General features: G+C 48.9%; 2 protein-coding genes across 3 annotated transcripts in view; one reads left to right on the top strand and one right to left on the bottom strand.

Moving 5' to 3' along the window:
• Positions 1-17,532, top strand: part of ccdc146 (coiled-coil domain containing 146) — an 87,783-nt gene that overhangs the window by 5,702 nt on the left and 64,549 nt on the right. Inside the window, exon 3 of the mRNA XM_071331890.1 lies at positions 13,245-13,327. Within this exon, the coding sequence (XP_071187991.1) occupies positions 13,245-13,327 (83 nt within the window). The remainder of the gene's footprint in view (positions 1-13,244; positions 13,328-17,532) is intronic.
• fgl2a (fibrinogen-like 2a) lies at positions 1,871-9,344 on the bottom strand. 2 transcript variants are annotated; one of them, XM_071331889.1, is made up of 4 exons: positions 8,708-9,344; positions 8,429-8,671; positions 3,536-3,735; positions 1,871-3,224 (listed from the first exon to the last, which is right to left on the bottom strand). In XM_071331889.1, exons 1-4 carry the CDS (start codon positions 9,222-9,224, stop codon positions 2,718-2,720), a joined length of 1,467 nt encoding a protein of 488 aa, XP_071187990.1. In that variant the 5' UTR covers positions 9,225-9,344; the 3' UTR covers positions 1,871-2,717. The 2 variants fall into 2 exon arrangements, with proteins under 2 accessions (XP_071187990.1, XP_071187988.1); XM_071331887.1 differs by having other exon boundaries at positions 8,429-9,344.

Raw genomic sequence — 17,532 nt, 5'->3', positions numbered from 1 at the left:
CAGGGCTATTTGCCTACTGATGGTTGGCAGATATAGGCTGGGTCAGGGCTATTTGCCTACTGATGGTTGACAGATATAGGCTGGGTCAGGGCTATTTGCCTGCTGATAGTTGACAGATATAGGCTGGGTGAGGGCTATTTGCCTGCTGATGGTTGGCAGATATAGGCTAGGTCAGGGCTATTTGCCTGCTGATGGTTGGCAAATATAGGCTAGGTCAGGGCTATTTGCCTGCTGATGGTTGGCAAATATAGGCTAGGTCAGGGCTATTTGCCTACTGATGGTTGACAGATATAGGCTGGGTCAGGGCTATTTGCCTACTGATGGTTGGCAGATATAGGCTGGGTCAGGGCTATTTGCCTACTGATGGTTGACAGATATAGGCTGGGTCAGGGCTATTTGCCTGCTGATGGTTGACAGATATAGGCTGGGTGAGGGCTATTTGCCTGCTGATGGTTGGCAGATATAGGCTAGGTCAGGGCTATTTGCCTGCTGATGGTTGGCAAATATAGGCTGGGTCACGGCTATTTGCCTGCTGATGGTTGACAGATATAGGCTGGGTCAGGGCTATTTGCCTGCTGATGGTTGACAGATATAGGCTGGGTCAGGGCTATTTGCCTGCTGATGGTTGACAGATATAGGCTGGGTCAGGGCTCTTTGCCTGCTGATGGTTGACAGATATAGGCTGGGTCAGGGCTATTTGCCTGCTGATGGTTGGCAGGTATAGGCTGGGTCAGGGCTATTTGCCTGCTGATGGTTGGCAGGTATAGGCTGGGTCAGGGCTATTTGCCCGCTGATGGTTGGCAGGTATAGGCTGGGTCAGGGCTATTTGCCTGCTGATGGTTGACAGATATAGGCTGGGTCAGGGCTATTTGCCCGCTGATGGTTGGCAGGTATAGGCTGGGTCAGGGCTATTTGCCTGCTGATGGTTGGCAGGTATAGGCTGGGTCAGGGCTATTTGCCTGCTGATGGTTGGCAGGTATAGGCTGGGTCAGGGCTATTTGCCTGCTGATGGTTGGCAGGTATAGGCTGGGTCAGGGCTATTTGCCTGCTGATGGTTGGCAGATATAGGCTGGGTCAGGGCTATTTGCCTGCTGATGGTTGACAGATATAGGCTGGGTCAGGGCTATTTGCCTGCTGATGGTTGACAGATATAGGCTGGGTGAGGGCTATTTGCCTGCTGATGGTTGGCAGATATAGGCTAGGTCAGGGCTATTTGCCTGCTGATGGTTGGCAAATATAGGCTAGGTCAGGGCTATTTGCCTGCTGATGGTTGACAGATATAGGCTGGGTCAGGGCTATTTGCCTGCTGATGGTTGACAGATATAGGCTGGGTCAGGGCTATTTGCCTGCTGATGGTTGACAGATATAGGCTGGGTCAGGGCTCTTTGCCTGCTGATGGTTGACAGATATAGGCTGGGTCAGGGCTATTTGCCTGCTGATGGTTGGCAGGTATAGGCTGGGTCAGGGCTATTTGCCTGCTGATGGTTGGCTGGTATAGGCTGGGTCAGGGCTATTTGCCCGCTGATGGTTGGCAGGTATAGGCTGGGTCAGGGCTATTTGCCTGCTGATGGTTGACAGATATAGGCTGGGTCAGGGCTATTTGCCCGCTGATGGTTGGCAGGTATAGGCTGGGTCAGGGCTATTTGCCTGCTGATGGTTGGCAGGTATAGGCTGGGTCAGGGCTATTTGCCTGCTGATGGTTGGCAGGTATAGGCTGGGTCAGGGCTATTTGCCTGCTGATGGTTGGCAGATATAGGCTGGGTCAGGGCTATTTGCCTGCTGATGGTTGACAGATATAGGCTGGGTCAGGGCTATTTGCCTGCTGTGTTTCATGCGGGATATGGATAATAAAACATTCAGTACTCAGTGCAAATCTGTAAAAAGTTTATTCATGTTTTTATATAAAAAGTAAATACACATTTGAATAGGACAATAGAAGGTGAATATAAAGCTTCTAGTGTAGATACAGTTGTATACATCAAGCTACATAATCAATTATTCTATTCAAATACACCTACACTTTAAACCTTTTCATACAAGTCGAAATACTCCATGTTTTAGTTTTAAACTTCTCTGTGGTCAACTTCTCAACCCCAATACAATGTTTTTTATCCGAATACAATACTTTTTGGGGTACTCATCTTAGGCAATCGCTGTGTACTGCATGAAAATACAGTCCATATATTAGTTATATAAAAGCTATCATACTTTCAAAAATAAATACTGTACATTTCCTCCTTGAACTTGCGGCCTTTAGTTTCCATGCTGCTTAGCCTGTCTAGATGAGGATGCAATGTAATGACATACAGCTAGGTGGCAGTATTATACAGAAAACGCTTTGGACGTACAGATGTCTGGAAACATTTGCGGTGCCTGCAGTCAACCAATGTAATTATTCTGCAGAAAGCAAACATATCTGACTCCATTTTGTTGCTGTTATGAGTTCAGTAGCACATGGTCCATAGTATGTTGTTTGACCGATAGCCAGACATTTACTATGACTGTGATATCATACATTTGTCTTCGGTGGAGACTTTTCCAACCTTTTGAAGATTTCATTGCTGTTTTCTCACCGGGAACCCAGGTGTCTCAGACTGTCTCTGAACCACGTGGTTGAACTTGACAGTGGGAGGCAGAAAGGTCAAAGGAGCAGAAAGTTAAGAAGAAAAAAGTATGTCAGATCTTTCCGGTCGTTTCCGTTCTCATGCCTCTTTCCTTTAGGGAGCGTAGTTCTTTGGCCGTATCATCATTTTGACGGTCTTGAAGGCCTGCCTGTAGTTGGTGGGGTATGCTTCACTAGACATGTTGTGCCATGTTCCCCAGAAGATGCCGTTCCTCACGCCCTTGTATCTCTTGTGGTAGTATTTCCCATTGAGATTGGCTGACATGCAGGCGTCAAACCACCAGCCAGAGCTGTAGTACGCGCCGCAGTTCCCTGACGGGTACATGTCGTTGTCCCTGTCTGGCGTGGTGAAGAACTTCTGGTCGTGGTTGAAGTGCTTGTTCATGTGCAGCGCGTTGCCGGCCGTGCCACTGTACCCGCTGATGGATAAGCGATACCTCAGGAACTCGTTGGCTACGTAGAACTGGTCGAACTTGGCGTACTCCCGCACCCCTTGGAAGTCCTCCAGTTCGATGCGCAGCACCATGTCCTTGGCCTTGGTCAGGAGGTGGATGCGGTCGTTGCCCAACCAGAACTCTCCCCGGGGGTCACCAAAGCCCCTCTAGAGAGAGACAGAGAGAGAGAGAGAGAGAGAGAGAGAGAGAGAGAGAGAGAGAGAGAGAGAGAGAGGGCAAGGGCAGGGGGAGAGAGAGAGAAAAAGGTATAGGTCTGTGTCAGAGGAGTCAACTCTGTCCCAAATGACACCCTATTCCCTACATAGTGTTTGGTCAAAGGTAGTGCACTATATAGGGAATAGGGTGCCATTTGGGACACAACCCCTGTTTTCCCTGATTCTCACAGGCCAGCAGGCCATTGCATGGAATGTTACTAACCACGGTCTGTCAAAGAGTTTTGTCAAATGGGTTTATTAACCTTGTACTCAGCCCAGGAGCGGTTGAAGCTGACGGTGCCATTGAGGCGCTGCTGCACCAGGGTCCAGCTGCCGCCGAACGACTCCATGTCGCAGTAGACCTCGAACGTGCCGTTCCTGGGGTCTGGCGTGACCCGGTAGACGCCGTTCCTCCTCTCCTTTAGCATGTTGTAGTCAGAGCAGTCCTTTGGAGCGATGATGACTGTTGTGAGAGAGAGACAGGGCAGGGGGAGGGAGAGAGAGACAGAGAGAGACAGGGCAGGGGGAGGGAGAGAGAGACAGAGAGAGACAGGGCAGGGGGAGGGAGAGAGAGACAGAGAGAGACAGGGCAGGGGGAGGGAGAGAGAGACAGAGAGAGACAGGGCAGGGGGAGGGAGAGAGAGACAGAGAGAGACAGGGCAGGGGGAGGGAGAGAGACAGAGAGAGACAGGGCAGGGGGAGGGAGAGAGAGACAGAGAGAGACAGGGCAGGGGGAGGGAGGGAGAGAGAGACAGGGCAGGGGGAGGGAGAGAGAGGCAACGGTCAGTGTCCGAGGAGTAAAGAAAACACTGTTTCCCTCAAAGCACAAGACTCTCACAACCCAGCAGGCCATTGCATGGAATGTTACTGACTTTCAGCCCCAGAGCTGACCGAGCGAGTTGAGCCACGGCCGTCAGAGTGTTTTCATATAAGGGGAGGACAGACTTGTCAAAACGTGGGAAAGTGTAAAATGGGATTAACCAAGGCTGCTGGAGACCCTGCCAGTCCCCACTCTGTGTTTGTGATGATAATGCATCCTGACACCCACTTTTGGAGCTTAGAGCTTTGAGTTTTGGAAAGTGACGCCAGTCGGCTGCTCAGGATAGGAGCCTAGGAAGCATGAGAGAGGAGTTGAGTTAGCAGAGCACAGAAGAGGACAGAGCAGAGCACAGAAGAGGACAGAGCAGAGCACAGAAGAGGACCGAGCAGAGCACAGAAGAGGACCGAGCAGAGCACAGAAGAGGACAGAGCAGAGCACAGAAGAGGACCGAGCAGAGCACAGAAGAGGACCGAGCAGAGCACAGAAGAGGTCAGAGTAAAGCCAGATGAGGGCAGAGCAGAGCACAGAAGAGGGCAGAGCAGAGCACAGAAGAGCAGGCTGTGTGTGTGTGTGTGTGTGTGTGTGTGTGTGTGTGTGTGTGTGTGTGTGTGTGTGTGTGTGTGTGTGTGTGTGTGTGTGTGTGTGTGTGTGTGTGTGTGTGTGTGTGTGTGTGTGCGTGCGTGCGTGCGTGCGTGCGTGCGTGCGTGCGTGCGTGCGTGCGTGCGTGCGTGCGTGCGTGCGTGCGGTGCGTGCGGTGCGTGCGGTGCGTGCGTGCGTGCGTGTCTCTGTGTGTGTGTCTCTGTATCTCCCCCCTGTGGGCAGTACTCCTATCAAAGTCTGCCCATATGTGATAGTATTAGTGGTTCTCAGAATATGGGCGCCAGGCTGTGACTGACCCAAATATAACAGTCCGTCAGGCAGATGGACAGACAGCCATGCAGACTGATAAAGGGGATTGACAGCAACAGAAGAGCAGCTGTATTATCAAGGAAGTATGCAGAGACATAAAACCCTCATCTGGAAGTAACATCGTCCCAGTGAAAAGCTTGTGCATTCTCACATTACAGGCAAACAGTTCCTTTAATTCCTACAGAAAAAGGCGTAAAAGTGTTTCTAAATGAATAGAGAACATGATTCAGTTAAATGATCCAAAGGTAGACTCCCTCCATGTATGTCCGCGAACACCTTCAGATCCAATCAGAGATAGAAAGCACACTGTTTAGTTGAACTGTGAATTGGGGCTTAATGATCCGTTACAGAGCTGAGATTGTGAGATGTCTGACTGCTGACGTTCTGTTGTCGTTGAGCCGACAGTAGAGTTTCCCATATCAAGATAGAAACGTGGCCAGTAGAGTTTCCCATATCAAGATAGAAACGTGGCCAGTAGAGTTTCCCATATCAAGATAGAAACGTGGACAGTAGAGTTTCCCATATCAAGATAGAAACGTGGACAGTAGAGTTTCCCATATCAAGATAGAAACGTGGACAGTAGAGTTTCCCATATCAAGATAGAAACGTGGCCAGTAGAGTTTCCCATATCAAGATAGAAACGTGGCCAGTAGAGTTTCCCATATCAAGATAGAAACGTGGCCAGTAGAGTTTCCCATATCAAGATAGAAACGTGGCCAGTAGAGAGAAGGCTGTGTCAACAACAGAACACACAAGCACTACTGCACTTTGATACTGGACGCTCCCGACTCTTACTGGAAACACTTTATATGGCCTGTTTCTCCATCATCTTTACGTTAATCACTTTTGACATTATCTTGTCAAGCTATCCAGAGTAATGTGCAGAGCTCTTATAGGAAACATGACAGATTCATCTAAGACAAGTGCTTCTACATAGTGTTCTGATCTCACCATGACCAACTGGCGGAAGGCAACACATTGCATCATCTTGTTGGCAAGTGTAATAAAGGAGTTAGCTGTTCACACTGAAATGACCGTACGTTAACACTGTCCCAATGTTCACACTGAAATGACCGTACGTTAACACTGTCCCAATGTTCACACTGAAATGACCGCACGGTAACACTGTCCCAATGTTCACACTGAAATGACCGCACGGTAACACTGTCCCAATGTTCACACTGAAATGACCGCACGGTAACACTGTCCCAATGTTCACACTGAAATGACCGCACGTTAACTCTGTCCCAATGTTCACACTGAAATGACCGCACGTTAACTCTGTCCCAATGTTCACACTGAAATGACCGCACGTTAACACTGTCCCAATGTTCACACTGAAATGACCGCACGTTAACACTGTCCCAATGTTCACACTGAAATGACCGCACGTTAACACTGTCCCAATGTTCACACTGAAATGACCGCACGGTAACACTGTCCCAATGTTCACACTGAAATGACCGCACGTTAACACTGTCCCAATGTTCACACTGAAATGACCGCACGTTAACACTGTCCCAATGTTCACACTGAAATGACCGCACGTTAACACTGTCCCTATGTTCACACTGAAATGACCGCACGTTAACACTGTTCCAATGTTCACACTGAAATGACCGCACGTTAACACTGTCCCAATGTTCACACTGAAATGACCGCACGGTAACACTGTCCCAATGTTCACACTGAAATGACCGCAAGGTAACACTGTCCCAATGTTCACACTGAAATGACCGCACGTTAACACTGTCCCAATGTTCACACTGAAATGACCGCACGTTAACACTGTCCCAATGTTCACACTGAAATGACCGCACGGTAAATGTTCACACTGAAATGACCGCACGTTAACACTGTCCCAATGTTCACACTGAAATGACCGCACGTTAACACTGTCCCAATGTTCACACTGAAATGACCGCACGTTAACACTGTCCCAATGTTCACACTGAAATGACCGCACGTTAACACTGTCCCAATGTTCACACTGAAATGACCGCACGGTAAATGTTCACACTGAAATGACCGCACGTTAACACTGTCCCAATGTTCACACTGAAATGACCGCACGTTAACACTGTCCCAATGTTCACACTGAAATGACCGCACGTTAACACTGTCCCAATGTTCACACTGAAATGACCGCACGTTAACACTGTCCCAATGTTCACACTGAAATGACCGCACGTTAACACTGTCCCAAGTACACTGGCTGGAGAAATCACACTGCTGTCGGGAGTCGATCCATTTCAAAAGGATCTCACATGTGTTTTTCAGATAAAAGCCAATGGAGGAGATGGTTGTCACATGCTTTAGGAATGGTTCCATATCCGTTTGGATGGATGGTAATATGTTATATGATTACTACTGAAATATGTCCCCTAGAGATACCTCTAGATGGAAATGGAACTTTGATATGACCAGTTTGCATTCCATTGATAATTGGACATGGGGTTTTCAGTTCAGATCTCCAAAATGAAGTACCTTACAGTGGTCTACAGTATTGAAACTGACTGGAAAATTATTAGTTTCAAATTGGTTCCTATTAAGCCCATATGAAAATATGCATATCTCTTTCCATCGGAAGGACCACTGAAAATATCAGAATATCTCACACTCAAAATATCAGAATATCAGAACATCCCACACTCAAAATATCAGAATATCCCCAACCCAAAATATCAGAATATCTCACACTCAAAATGTCAGAATATCCCAAACTCAAAATATCAGAATATCTCACACTCAAAATGTCAGAATATCTCACACTCAAAATGTCAGAATATCTCACACTCAAAATATCAGAATATCTCACACTCAAAATATCAGAATATCCCAAACTCAAAATATCAGAATATCTCACACTCAAAATATCAGAATATCTCACACTCAAAATATCAGAATATCTCACACTCAAAATATCAGAATATCTCACACTCAAAATATCAGAATATCCCAATGCGTTTTGAAAGATAAAGTGTGAGGAAATGATGTCATTCCCTTGTACAGTAGCAGTGTTCGTTTAGGACCGTGCATAAATAAAGGGTGATGATCTGGAGTTAAACCTGCGATTCTCCTTTTGATACGGCAGAGTACTCCCACTCAGTACAGAGGGCTGGCATACTGTAAAATACTGCATGCAGTGCATGAAAGCCTGGTTTTATAATAAGTCTGTCTGACTGAAGCTTAGAGGAGAACAGTAGGTTAGCAATAACAAGAGACGAGAGGAGCTTCTATAAGAGAACAGAGGGGCTATTTTCAATAACACTTTCACCCAGGGGAGTTCTGCAGTTTACAGAATAATTATAGTTTAGTAATAACACAGGGTTTTGTAAATCAGTTAAAGGTTATACAGCATTTTACTGTCAAATTCTCAAGAACCTATTTGTTGAATGAAATAAAGAGAATAAGTAAAGAGACGTACACTGAGGAGAGGGCTGGACGGCACACTGGTGGTTACAGTTGTTGCTGAGCTTGTTGATCACTCCAGTGATGTTCTCCACCTTGCTGTCCACCATGGCCTCCACGTTCCTCATGTTGATGAGGCTTAGTTCCTCTAGACGGCCCTGCAGAGCCGTGATCTGGCCCCGTGCGTTACGCAGGCTGCTGGACATCTTGTTCATCTTCACCTGCATCCCAAACACAGAACCGCTGGTAGAGCCAGTGCCTTTGCCAGTACCAGAACCGCTGGTAGAGCCAGTGCCTTTGCCAGTACCAGAACCGGTGCTAGTGCCAATGCCATCCCCATCAGGTCCTGTGTTGGTTCCCCCGTCTCCTCGTTCCTCCTTACTGGTGCTAGACTGTATTTCCAGAAACCCTGGTCCCATCCCCGTACCGGGACCCCCTGCTGCCTCCCCGCTGTCCCTCTGCAGGCTCTGGTCAGCCTGCTGCCGGCACTCCAGACAGTCCCTCTTCAGCCGGTTCACCGTCTCCTTCAGGCTCTGCAGCTCCTTCATGGTCTTCTCCAGCATCCTGAACTGCTTGGGCAGCTGGATGGTCAGTGGAGGCAGGGTGATCTGGTAGGGGCAGTCGTCCTCTTCTCCACACTGGCCAGAAGGCTTCATCCTCACAGGGCAGCCCCCTGAAACCTCTCCTGTAGCAGGCTTATCCTGGACCTTATCCCATCTCTGGGCTCCGTCTCCTGGGTCTGCTGCAGAGCTCCATGGGACTGCCAGCAGAAGAGTGGTGCAGGCCACAACACACAGCACGACCAGCCTCATGGTGTGTGTTTGACTGAGTGAGTGAGTGAGTGAGTGTTTCTCAGCTACGCAGTCAGAGAGAGCGAGAGCAGCGTGAGAGCAGCCTGCAGGAGAGTGAGCGCAGGAGACTGCCTCCTGCCTGAGATAGTTGTGTCATTAATATCAGGGGAGAGAGAGGGAGGGGGGATGGGAGGGGCTGTGTTGCGTAATTCCACCACTCCATACCAGCAGCAAAGTCAAACATTTAAAGAGAAAGTAGGAAGGCAGAGTTCTGACTGAGCTGCAGTCCTTTTAAAAGTCCGCCCATTTCCCTGAACAGACAAGTGAGTCAGTACAAAGGAATTAAGATTCTCTCCTGTAGGTTTCCCCCCATCTTGTTGTTTTGCTGTTTTGTGTTCTTGGATATTTAGCCTGAACTAGGACACTAAGCCCTTTATGAAGTGGTAGAAGTGGTTGGTTTGAGGGTCTTAGAGGGTTGATACTAGATCACCTGAACAGAGAGAAAGGCTATGGTCCTGCAGTGCACTTGTTTCATCTCCGAGCTCCAATCTCAGTGTTGCTGTGGATCAACACCAATGTTTCTCTTTCCTTCTTAACTCTGGTCTCGTTGCCATGACAGTTGTAGATTCAATGTATGAATATGACATCACCAGATCTCTAATGTCTGAGAAAGACTCATTTGTATACAGAGCGTCTTCTCTCTGCCACGACGAGTTGTTCGCTTTTCCTACTGACGGACTCAGTTTGTGGTGGGTTGTGGGATTCCTGTAAAGTGGGCTATAGCTTTTCACAAGCTGGAAGTCATTCACGCTATATTATTCCACAGTAGGGTGTTTCATTCAGGATTAGTCATATTGAAAGTGATGCAATATTTGCAATTCAAACCCTCTATTGAAACTCACGTTATACACCTTAGTTTTGGGTCAAAGGTGAGATGACAGTAGAGCCGTGAAAGATAAACATAACAGCTCAGATCCTGTAGCAGGCTGAAACTGGCAGTGTCCCAGGGCTCTGTGTGGTGGCGGTCATGGGTCAACGTCAGCCATCTTGTGATCAGGAAGTATTGTCCCTCTGAGCCAGATGGGCTGCACATTAACGAGTCCTCCTCACCTGCAGGAAAAGCACTTGACTTTACGAATAAAGTGACTGTTATTGTTATTCCTACGATATCTATGGAATAATCTACTGTTCATGACTCAGCCTCATGAATATTGTAACTGTCTGGAACTCTATATAACTGACAGGGAAACTGTTTTTGTTGTTGATAATTGAAACTTTTCAACTATCCATTCCTTCCTATCCATTCCTTTAAGTGGCTCCCAGCCACTGAACGAGAAACTGTCTTTCATTTTTACAGAGGAAGGGAAAACCATAGACCTTATAATTGACCTATTCCATGTTGGTTGAGCAGAACTGGCAGAGTTACAGTACCAAACAGGCCTGGATCTCAGCTCTAACAGACAGAACTGGCAGAGTTACAGTACCAACCAGGCCTGGATCTCAGCTCTAACAGACAGAACTGGCAGAGTTACAGTACCAACCTATACCTGTAGTCCTATGTGTCTCTATACCTGTAGTCCTATGTGTCTCTATACCTGTAGTCATATGTGTCTCTATACCTGTAGTCTTATGTGTCTCTATACCTGTAGTCCTATGTGTCTCTATACCTGTAGTCCTATGTGTCTCTTTACCTGTAGTCCTATGTGTATCTATACCTGTAGTCCTATGTGTGTCTCTATACCTGTAGTCCTATGTGTCTCTATACCTGTAGTCTTATGTGTCTCTATACCTGTAGTCTTATGTGTGTCTATACATGTAGTCCTATGTGTGTCTCTATACCTGTAGTCTTATGTGTCTCTATACCTGTAGTCCTATGTGTCTCTATACCTGTAGTCCTATGTGTCTCTATACCTGTAGTCTTATGTGTCTCTATACCTGTAGTCATATGTGTCTCTATACCTGTAGTCCTATGTGTGTCTCTATACCTGTAGTTCTATGTGTGTCTCTATACCTGTAGTCATATGTGTGTCTATACATGTAGTCATATGTGTGTCTCTATACCTGTAGTCATATGTGTGTCTCTATACCTGTAGTCCTATGTGTCTCTATACCTGTAGTCTTATGTGTCTCTATACCTGTAGTCCTATGTGTGTCTCTATACCTGTAGTCCTATGTGTCTCTATACCTGTAGTCATATGTGTCTCTATACCTGTAGTCCTATGTGTCTCTATACCTGTAGTCTTATGTGTCTCTATACCTGTAGTCCTATGTGTCTCTATACCTGTAGTCTTATGTGTCTCTATACCTGTAGTCTTATGTGTCTCTATACCTGTAGTCTTATGTGTCTCTATACCTGTAGTCCTATGTGTCTCTATACCTGTAGTCCTATGTGTGTCTCTATACCTGTAGTCATATGTGTCTCTATACCTGTAGTCCTATGTGTGTCTCTACACCTGTAGTCCTATGTGTGTCTCTATACCTGTAGTCCTATGTGTCTCTATACCTGTAGTCCTATGTGTCTCTTTACCTGTAGTCCTATGTGTGTCTCTATACCTGTAGTCCTATGTGTCTCTATACCTGTAGTCCTATGTGTGTCTATACCTGTAGTCCTATGTGTGTCTCTATACCTGTAGTCCTATGTGTGTCTCTATACCTGTAGTCCTATGTGTCTCTATACCTGTAGTCCTATGTGTCTCTATACCTGTAGTCCTATGTGTGTCTCTATACCTGTAGTCCTATGTGTGTCTCTATACCTGTAGTCCTATGTGTGTCTATACCTGTAGTCCTATGTGTGTCTTAATACCTGTATGACTCATTAACCTCTTGATGCAACCAGCCCCAGGTAAATAATACATTATTCTCTACCTTCGTTATTCTCCATGTTCCTTTTAAGACATGGGGTTTCCAGTAAACTTGCAGTGCTCTGATAAACTGTAGTGAATCCAAAGTATCAGTTATTTTCTGCCAGCTGTAGCTCCCCGGTGAGATGAAGTCATTATAACATATCACAGTGTGGTAGTTCACTCTGCTCTAAGACAATCACCTAAAACATTAGTGATGCACACACGTGTTGGCTGTTTGATGTGTCATTCATCATTCCAACCATCACAGCCTGGCTCTGTGAAGTTCAGCCTGGCTCTGTGAAGATCAGCCTGGCTCTGTGAAAATCAGCCTGACTATGTGAAGATCAGCCTGGCTCTGTGAAGATCAGACTGGCTCTGTGAAATTCAGCCTGGCTCTGTGAAGATCAGACTGGCTCTGTGAAGTTCAGCCTGGCTCTGTGAAGTTCAGCCTGGCTCTGTGAAGTTCAGCCTGGCTCTGTGAAGTTCAGCCTGGCTATGTGAAGATCAGCCTGGCTCTGTGAAGATCAGCCTGGCTCTGTGAAGATCAGCCTGACTATGTGAAGATCAGCCTGGCTCTGTGAAGATCAGACTGGCTCTGTGAAGTTCAGCCTGGCTCTGTGAAGATCAGCCTGGCTCTGTGAAGTTCAGCCTGGCTCTGTGAAGATCAGCCTGGCTCTGTGAAGTTCAGCCTGGCTCTGTGAAGTTCAGCCTGGCTCTGTGAAGTTCAGTCTGGCTATGTGAAGATCAGCCTGACTCTGTGAAAATCAGCCTGGCTCTGTGAAGTTCAGTCTGGCTCTGTGAAGTTCAGCCTGGCTCTGTGAAGTTCAGTCTGGCTCTGTGAAAATCAGCTGGATAAAGATACTTCAAGGCTGGAAGACTTTTCTCGCTAAATAGCAACTGAATTGCGTTTACGGATATGGAGTTCTGTTTTTGTTCCTTTGTAGTTGAAGCAAACACAGATGTTCTGTAGCGTTGGCACGGTGATAAACACCATAGAGAGATGGGGGGGTAAACAACAGACTTGTTTACAGCCACTGGAACTATCTAATCTGTGTGGTTGAGCTATTATTTGACATGTGCAAGGAGAGCTAATCGCTCTGTGGTCAGATGGAGAGACATGGATGGCTTCCCAGATGCTGATTCTGGTCCAAGGCTTTAGGCAAATGATTATTGAAAGAAGGATTTTGTTCTCTTGTAGCTGTTCTCTACTGGGAAGATCAGCGGGACCAAAGCAGCGAAGCTCAAAGCCAGTTTCAGCCTGCTCCATGACACCTTGAAAAGGTAAGTGATCTCATCTCTCCCTGTCCATAGACGCTCCTTACATGTTTATATGGATAACACAAGCCACTCTGTATGAGGACTGGACCTGTGCCATATTATTGACCCATCAGTACCTGTTTAAAATGGCCCATCAGTACCTGTTTAAAATGGCCCATCAGTACCTGTTTAAAATGACCCATCAGTACCTGTTTAAAATGACCCATCAGTACCTGTTTAAAATGGCCCATCAGTACCTGTTTAAAATGACCCATCAGTACCTGTTTAAAATGACCCATCAGTACCTGTTTAAAATGGCCCATCAGTACCTGTTTAAAATGACCCATCAGTACCTGTTTAAAATGGCCCATCAGTACCTGTTTAAAATGGCCCATCAGTACCTGTTTAAAATGACCCATCAGTACCTGTTTAAAATGGCCCATCAGTACCTGTTTAAAATGACCCATCAGTACCTGTTTAAAATGACCCATCAGTACCTGTTTAAAATGACCCATCAGTACCTGTTTAAAATGGCCCATCAGTACCTGTTTAAAATGACCCATCAGTACCTGTTTAAAATGGCCCATAAGTACCTGTTTAAAATGGTCCATCAGTACCTGTTTAAAATGACCCATCAGTACCTGTCAACTTGACACAACTGTGGGAAGCATTGAAGTCAACATGGGCCAGCATCCCTGTGGAACGCTTTAGACACCTTGTAGAGTCCATGCCCTGACACATTGAGGCTGTTCTGAGGGAAAAAGGGGGTGAAACTCAATATTGGGAAGGTGATCTTATTGTTTTGTAGACTCAGTGTATAACTACCCTCGGACGCCCAGTTGAGGTGACAGTCTGTGACAGGCTAGTCCCGACCAGCATCTGTGTCTGTGTACCACTAGGACCTGTGTGATTCCCCTCCTACCTGAGGGTGATGAGCTGAGTCAGCTGACCACATCTCTGCCCTGTCATATGACCCATCAGTACCTGTGTCTGTCTGTGACTCCCATCTCCCCACCCCAGCTCTCAGCAGTCAGAGATCTGGCTGTGTCTGTCTGTGACTCCCATCTCCCCACCCCAGCTCTCAGCAGTCAGAGATCTGGCTGTGTCTGTCTGTGACTCCCATCTCCCCACCCCAGCTCTCAGCAGTCAGAGATCTGGCTGTGTCTGTCTGTGACTCCCATCTCCCCACCCCAGCTCTCAGCAGTCAGAGATCTGGCTGTGTCTGTCTGTGACTCCCATCTCCTCACCCCAGCTCTCAGCAGTCAGAGATCTGGCTGTGTCTGTCTGTGACTCCCATCTCCTCACCCCAGCTCTCAGCAGTCAGAGATCTGGCTGTGTCTATCTGTGACTCCCATCTCCCCACCCCAGCTCTCAGCAGTCAGAGATCTGGCTGTGTCTGTCTGTGACTCCCATCTCCCCACCCCAGCTCTCAGCAGTCAGAGATCTGGCTGTGTCTGTCTGTGACTCCCATCTCCCCACCCCAGCTCTCAGCAGTCAGAGATCTGGCTGTGTCTATCTGTGACTCCCCATCTCCCCACCCCAGCTCTCAGCAGTCAGAGATCTGGCTGTGTCTGTCTGTGACTCCCATCTCCCCACCCCAGCTCCCAGCAGTCAGAGATCTGGCTGTGTCTGTCTGTGACTCCCATCTCCCCACCCCAGCTCCCAGCAGTCAGAGATCTGGCTGTGTCTATCTGTGACTCCCATCTCCCCACCCCAGCTCTCAGCAGTCAGAGATCTGGCTGTGTCTGTCTGTGACTCCCATCTCCCCACCCCAGCTCTCAGCAGTCAGAGATCTGGCTGTGTCTGTCTGTGACTCCCATCTCCCCACCCCAGCTCTCAGCAGTCAGAGATCTGGCTGTGTCTGTCTGTGACTCCCATCTCCCCACCCCAGCTCTCAGCAGTCAGAGATCTGGCTGTGTCTGTCTGTGACTCCCATCTCCCCACCCCAGCTCTCAGCAGTCAGAGATCTGGCTGTGTCTGTCTGTGACTCCCATCTCCCCACCCCAGCTCTCAGCAGTCAGAGATCTGGCTGTGTCTGTCTGTGACTCCCATCTCCTCACCCCAGCTCTCAGCAGTCAGAGATCTGGCTGTGTCTGTCTGTGACTCCCATCTCCCCACCCCAGCTCTCAGCAGTCAGAGATCTGGCTGTGTCTGTCTGTGACTCCCATCTCCTCACCCCAGCTCTCAGCAGTCAGAGATCTGGCTGTGTCTGTCTGTGACTCCCATCTCCCCACCCCAGCTCTCAGCAGTCAGAGATCTGGCTGTGTCTGTCTGTGACTCCCATCTCCTCACCCCAGCTCTCAGCAGTCAGAGATCTGGCTGTGTCTGTCTGTGACTCCCATCTCCCCACCCCAGCTCTCAGCAGTCAGAGATCTGTCTGTGTCTGTCTGTGACTCCCATCTCCCCACCCCAGCTCTCAGCAGTCAGAGATCTGTCTGTGTCTGTCTGTGACTCCCCATCTCCCCACCCCAGCTCTCAGCAGTCAGAGATCTGGCTGTGTCTGTCTGTGACTCCCATCTCCCCACCCCAGCTCTCAGCAGTCAGAGATCTGGCTGTGTCTGTCTGTGACTCCCATCTCCCCACCCCAGCTCCCAGCAGTCAGAGATCTGTCTGTGTCTGTCTGTGACTCCCATCTCCCCACCCCAGCTCTCAGCAGTCAGAGATCTGGCTGTGTCTGTCTGTGACTCCCATCTCCCCACCCCAGCTCCCAGCAGTCAGAGATCTGTCTGTGTCTGTCTGTGACTCCCATCTCCCCACCCCAGCTCTCAGCAGTCAGAGATCTGGCTGTGTCTGTCTGTGACTCCCATCTCCCCACCCCAGCTCTCAGCAGTCAGAGATCTGGCTGTGTCTGTCTGTGACTCCCATCTCCCCACCCCAGCTCTCAGCAGTCAGAGATCTGGCTGTGTCTGTCTGTGACTCCCATCTCCCCACCCCAGCTCTCAGCAGTCAGAGATCTGGCTGTGTCTGTCTGTGACTCCCATCTCCCCACCCCAGCTCTCAGCAGTCAGAGATCTGGCTGTGTCTGTCTGTGACTCCCATCTCCCCACCCCAGCTCTCAGCAGTCAGAGATCTGGCTGTGTCTGTCTGTGACTCCCATCTCCCCACCCCAGCTCTCAGCAGTCAGAGATCTGGCTGTGTCTGTCTGTGACTCCCATCTCCCCACCCCAGCTCTCAGCAGTCAGAGATCTGGCTGTGTCTGTCTGTGACTCCCATCTCCCCACCCCAGCTCCCAGCAGTCAGAGATCTGTCTGTGTCTGTCTGTGACTCCCATCTCCCCACCCCAGCTCTCAGCAGTCAGAGATCTGGCTGTGTCTGTCTGTGACTCCCATCTCCCCACCCCAGCTCTCAGCAGTCAGAGATCTGTCTGTGTCTGTCTGTGACTCCCATCTCCCCACCCCAGCTCTCAGCAGTCAGAGATCTGGCTGTGTCTGTCTGTGACTCCCATCTCCCCACCCCAGCTCTCAGCAGTCAGAGATCTGGCTGTGTGTGTCTGTGACTCCCATCTCCCCACCCCAGCTCTCAGCAGTCAGAGATCTGGCTGTGTCTATCTGTGACTCCCATCTCCCCACCCCAGCTCTCAGCAGTCAGAGATCTGTCTGTGTCTGTCTGTGACTCCCATCTCCCCACCCCAGCTCTCAGCAGTCAGAGATCTGGCTGTGTCTGTCTGTGACTCCCATCTCCCCACCCCAGCTCTCAGCAGTCAGAGATCTGGCTGTGTCTATCTGTGACTCCCCATCTCCCCACCCCAGCTCTCAGCAGTCAGAGATCTGGCTGTGTCTGTCTGTGACTCCCATCTCCCCACCCCAGCTCTCAGCAGTCAGAGATCTGGCTGTGTCTGTCTGTGACTCCCATCTCCCCACCCCAGCTCTCAGCAGTCAGAGATCTGGCTGTGTCTGTCTGTGACTCCCATCTCCCCACCCCAGCTCTCAGCAGTCAGAGATCTGGCTGTGTCTGTCTGTGACTCCCATCTCCCCACCCCAGCTCTCAGCAGTCAGAGATCTGGCTGTGTCTGTCTGTGACTCCCATCTCCTCACCCCAGCTCTCAGCAGTCAGAGATCTGGCTGTGTCTGTCTGTGACTCCCATCTCCCCACCCCAGCTCTCAGCAGTCAGAGATCTGGCTGTGTCTGTCTGTGACTTCCCATCTCCCCACCCCAGTTCTCAGCAGTCAGAGATCTGTCTGTGTCTGTCTGTGACTCCCCATCTCCCCACCCCAGCTCTCAGCAGTCAG

This window comes from Salvelinus alpinus, chromosome 11, assembly GCF_045679555.1.
Source record: "Salvelinus alpinus chromosome 11, SLU_Salpinus.1, whole genome shotgun sequence".
Classification (NCBI taxonomy): Eukaryota; Metazoa; Chordata; class Actinopteri; order Salmoniformes; family Salmonidae; genus Salvelinus; species Salvelinus alpinus.
This window is presented reverse-complemented; position numbering and strand designations above follow the sequence as displayed.

Coding starts and splice junctions, on each gene's coding strand:
- fgl2a (XM_071331887.1), bottom strand. CDS start 9,224: ATGAGGCTGGTCGTGCTGTGTGTTGTGGCCTGCACCACTCTTCTGCTG. Junction 3,736..8,428: donor CGTCCAGCCCTCTCCTCAGT/GTACGTCTCTTT, acceptor CTCTCACAACAG/TCATCATCGCTCCAAAGGAC. Junction 3,225..3,535: donor GCTCCTGGGCTGAGTACAAG/GTTAATAAACCC, acceptor GTCTCTCTCTAG/AGGGGCTTTGGTGACCCCCG.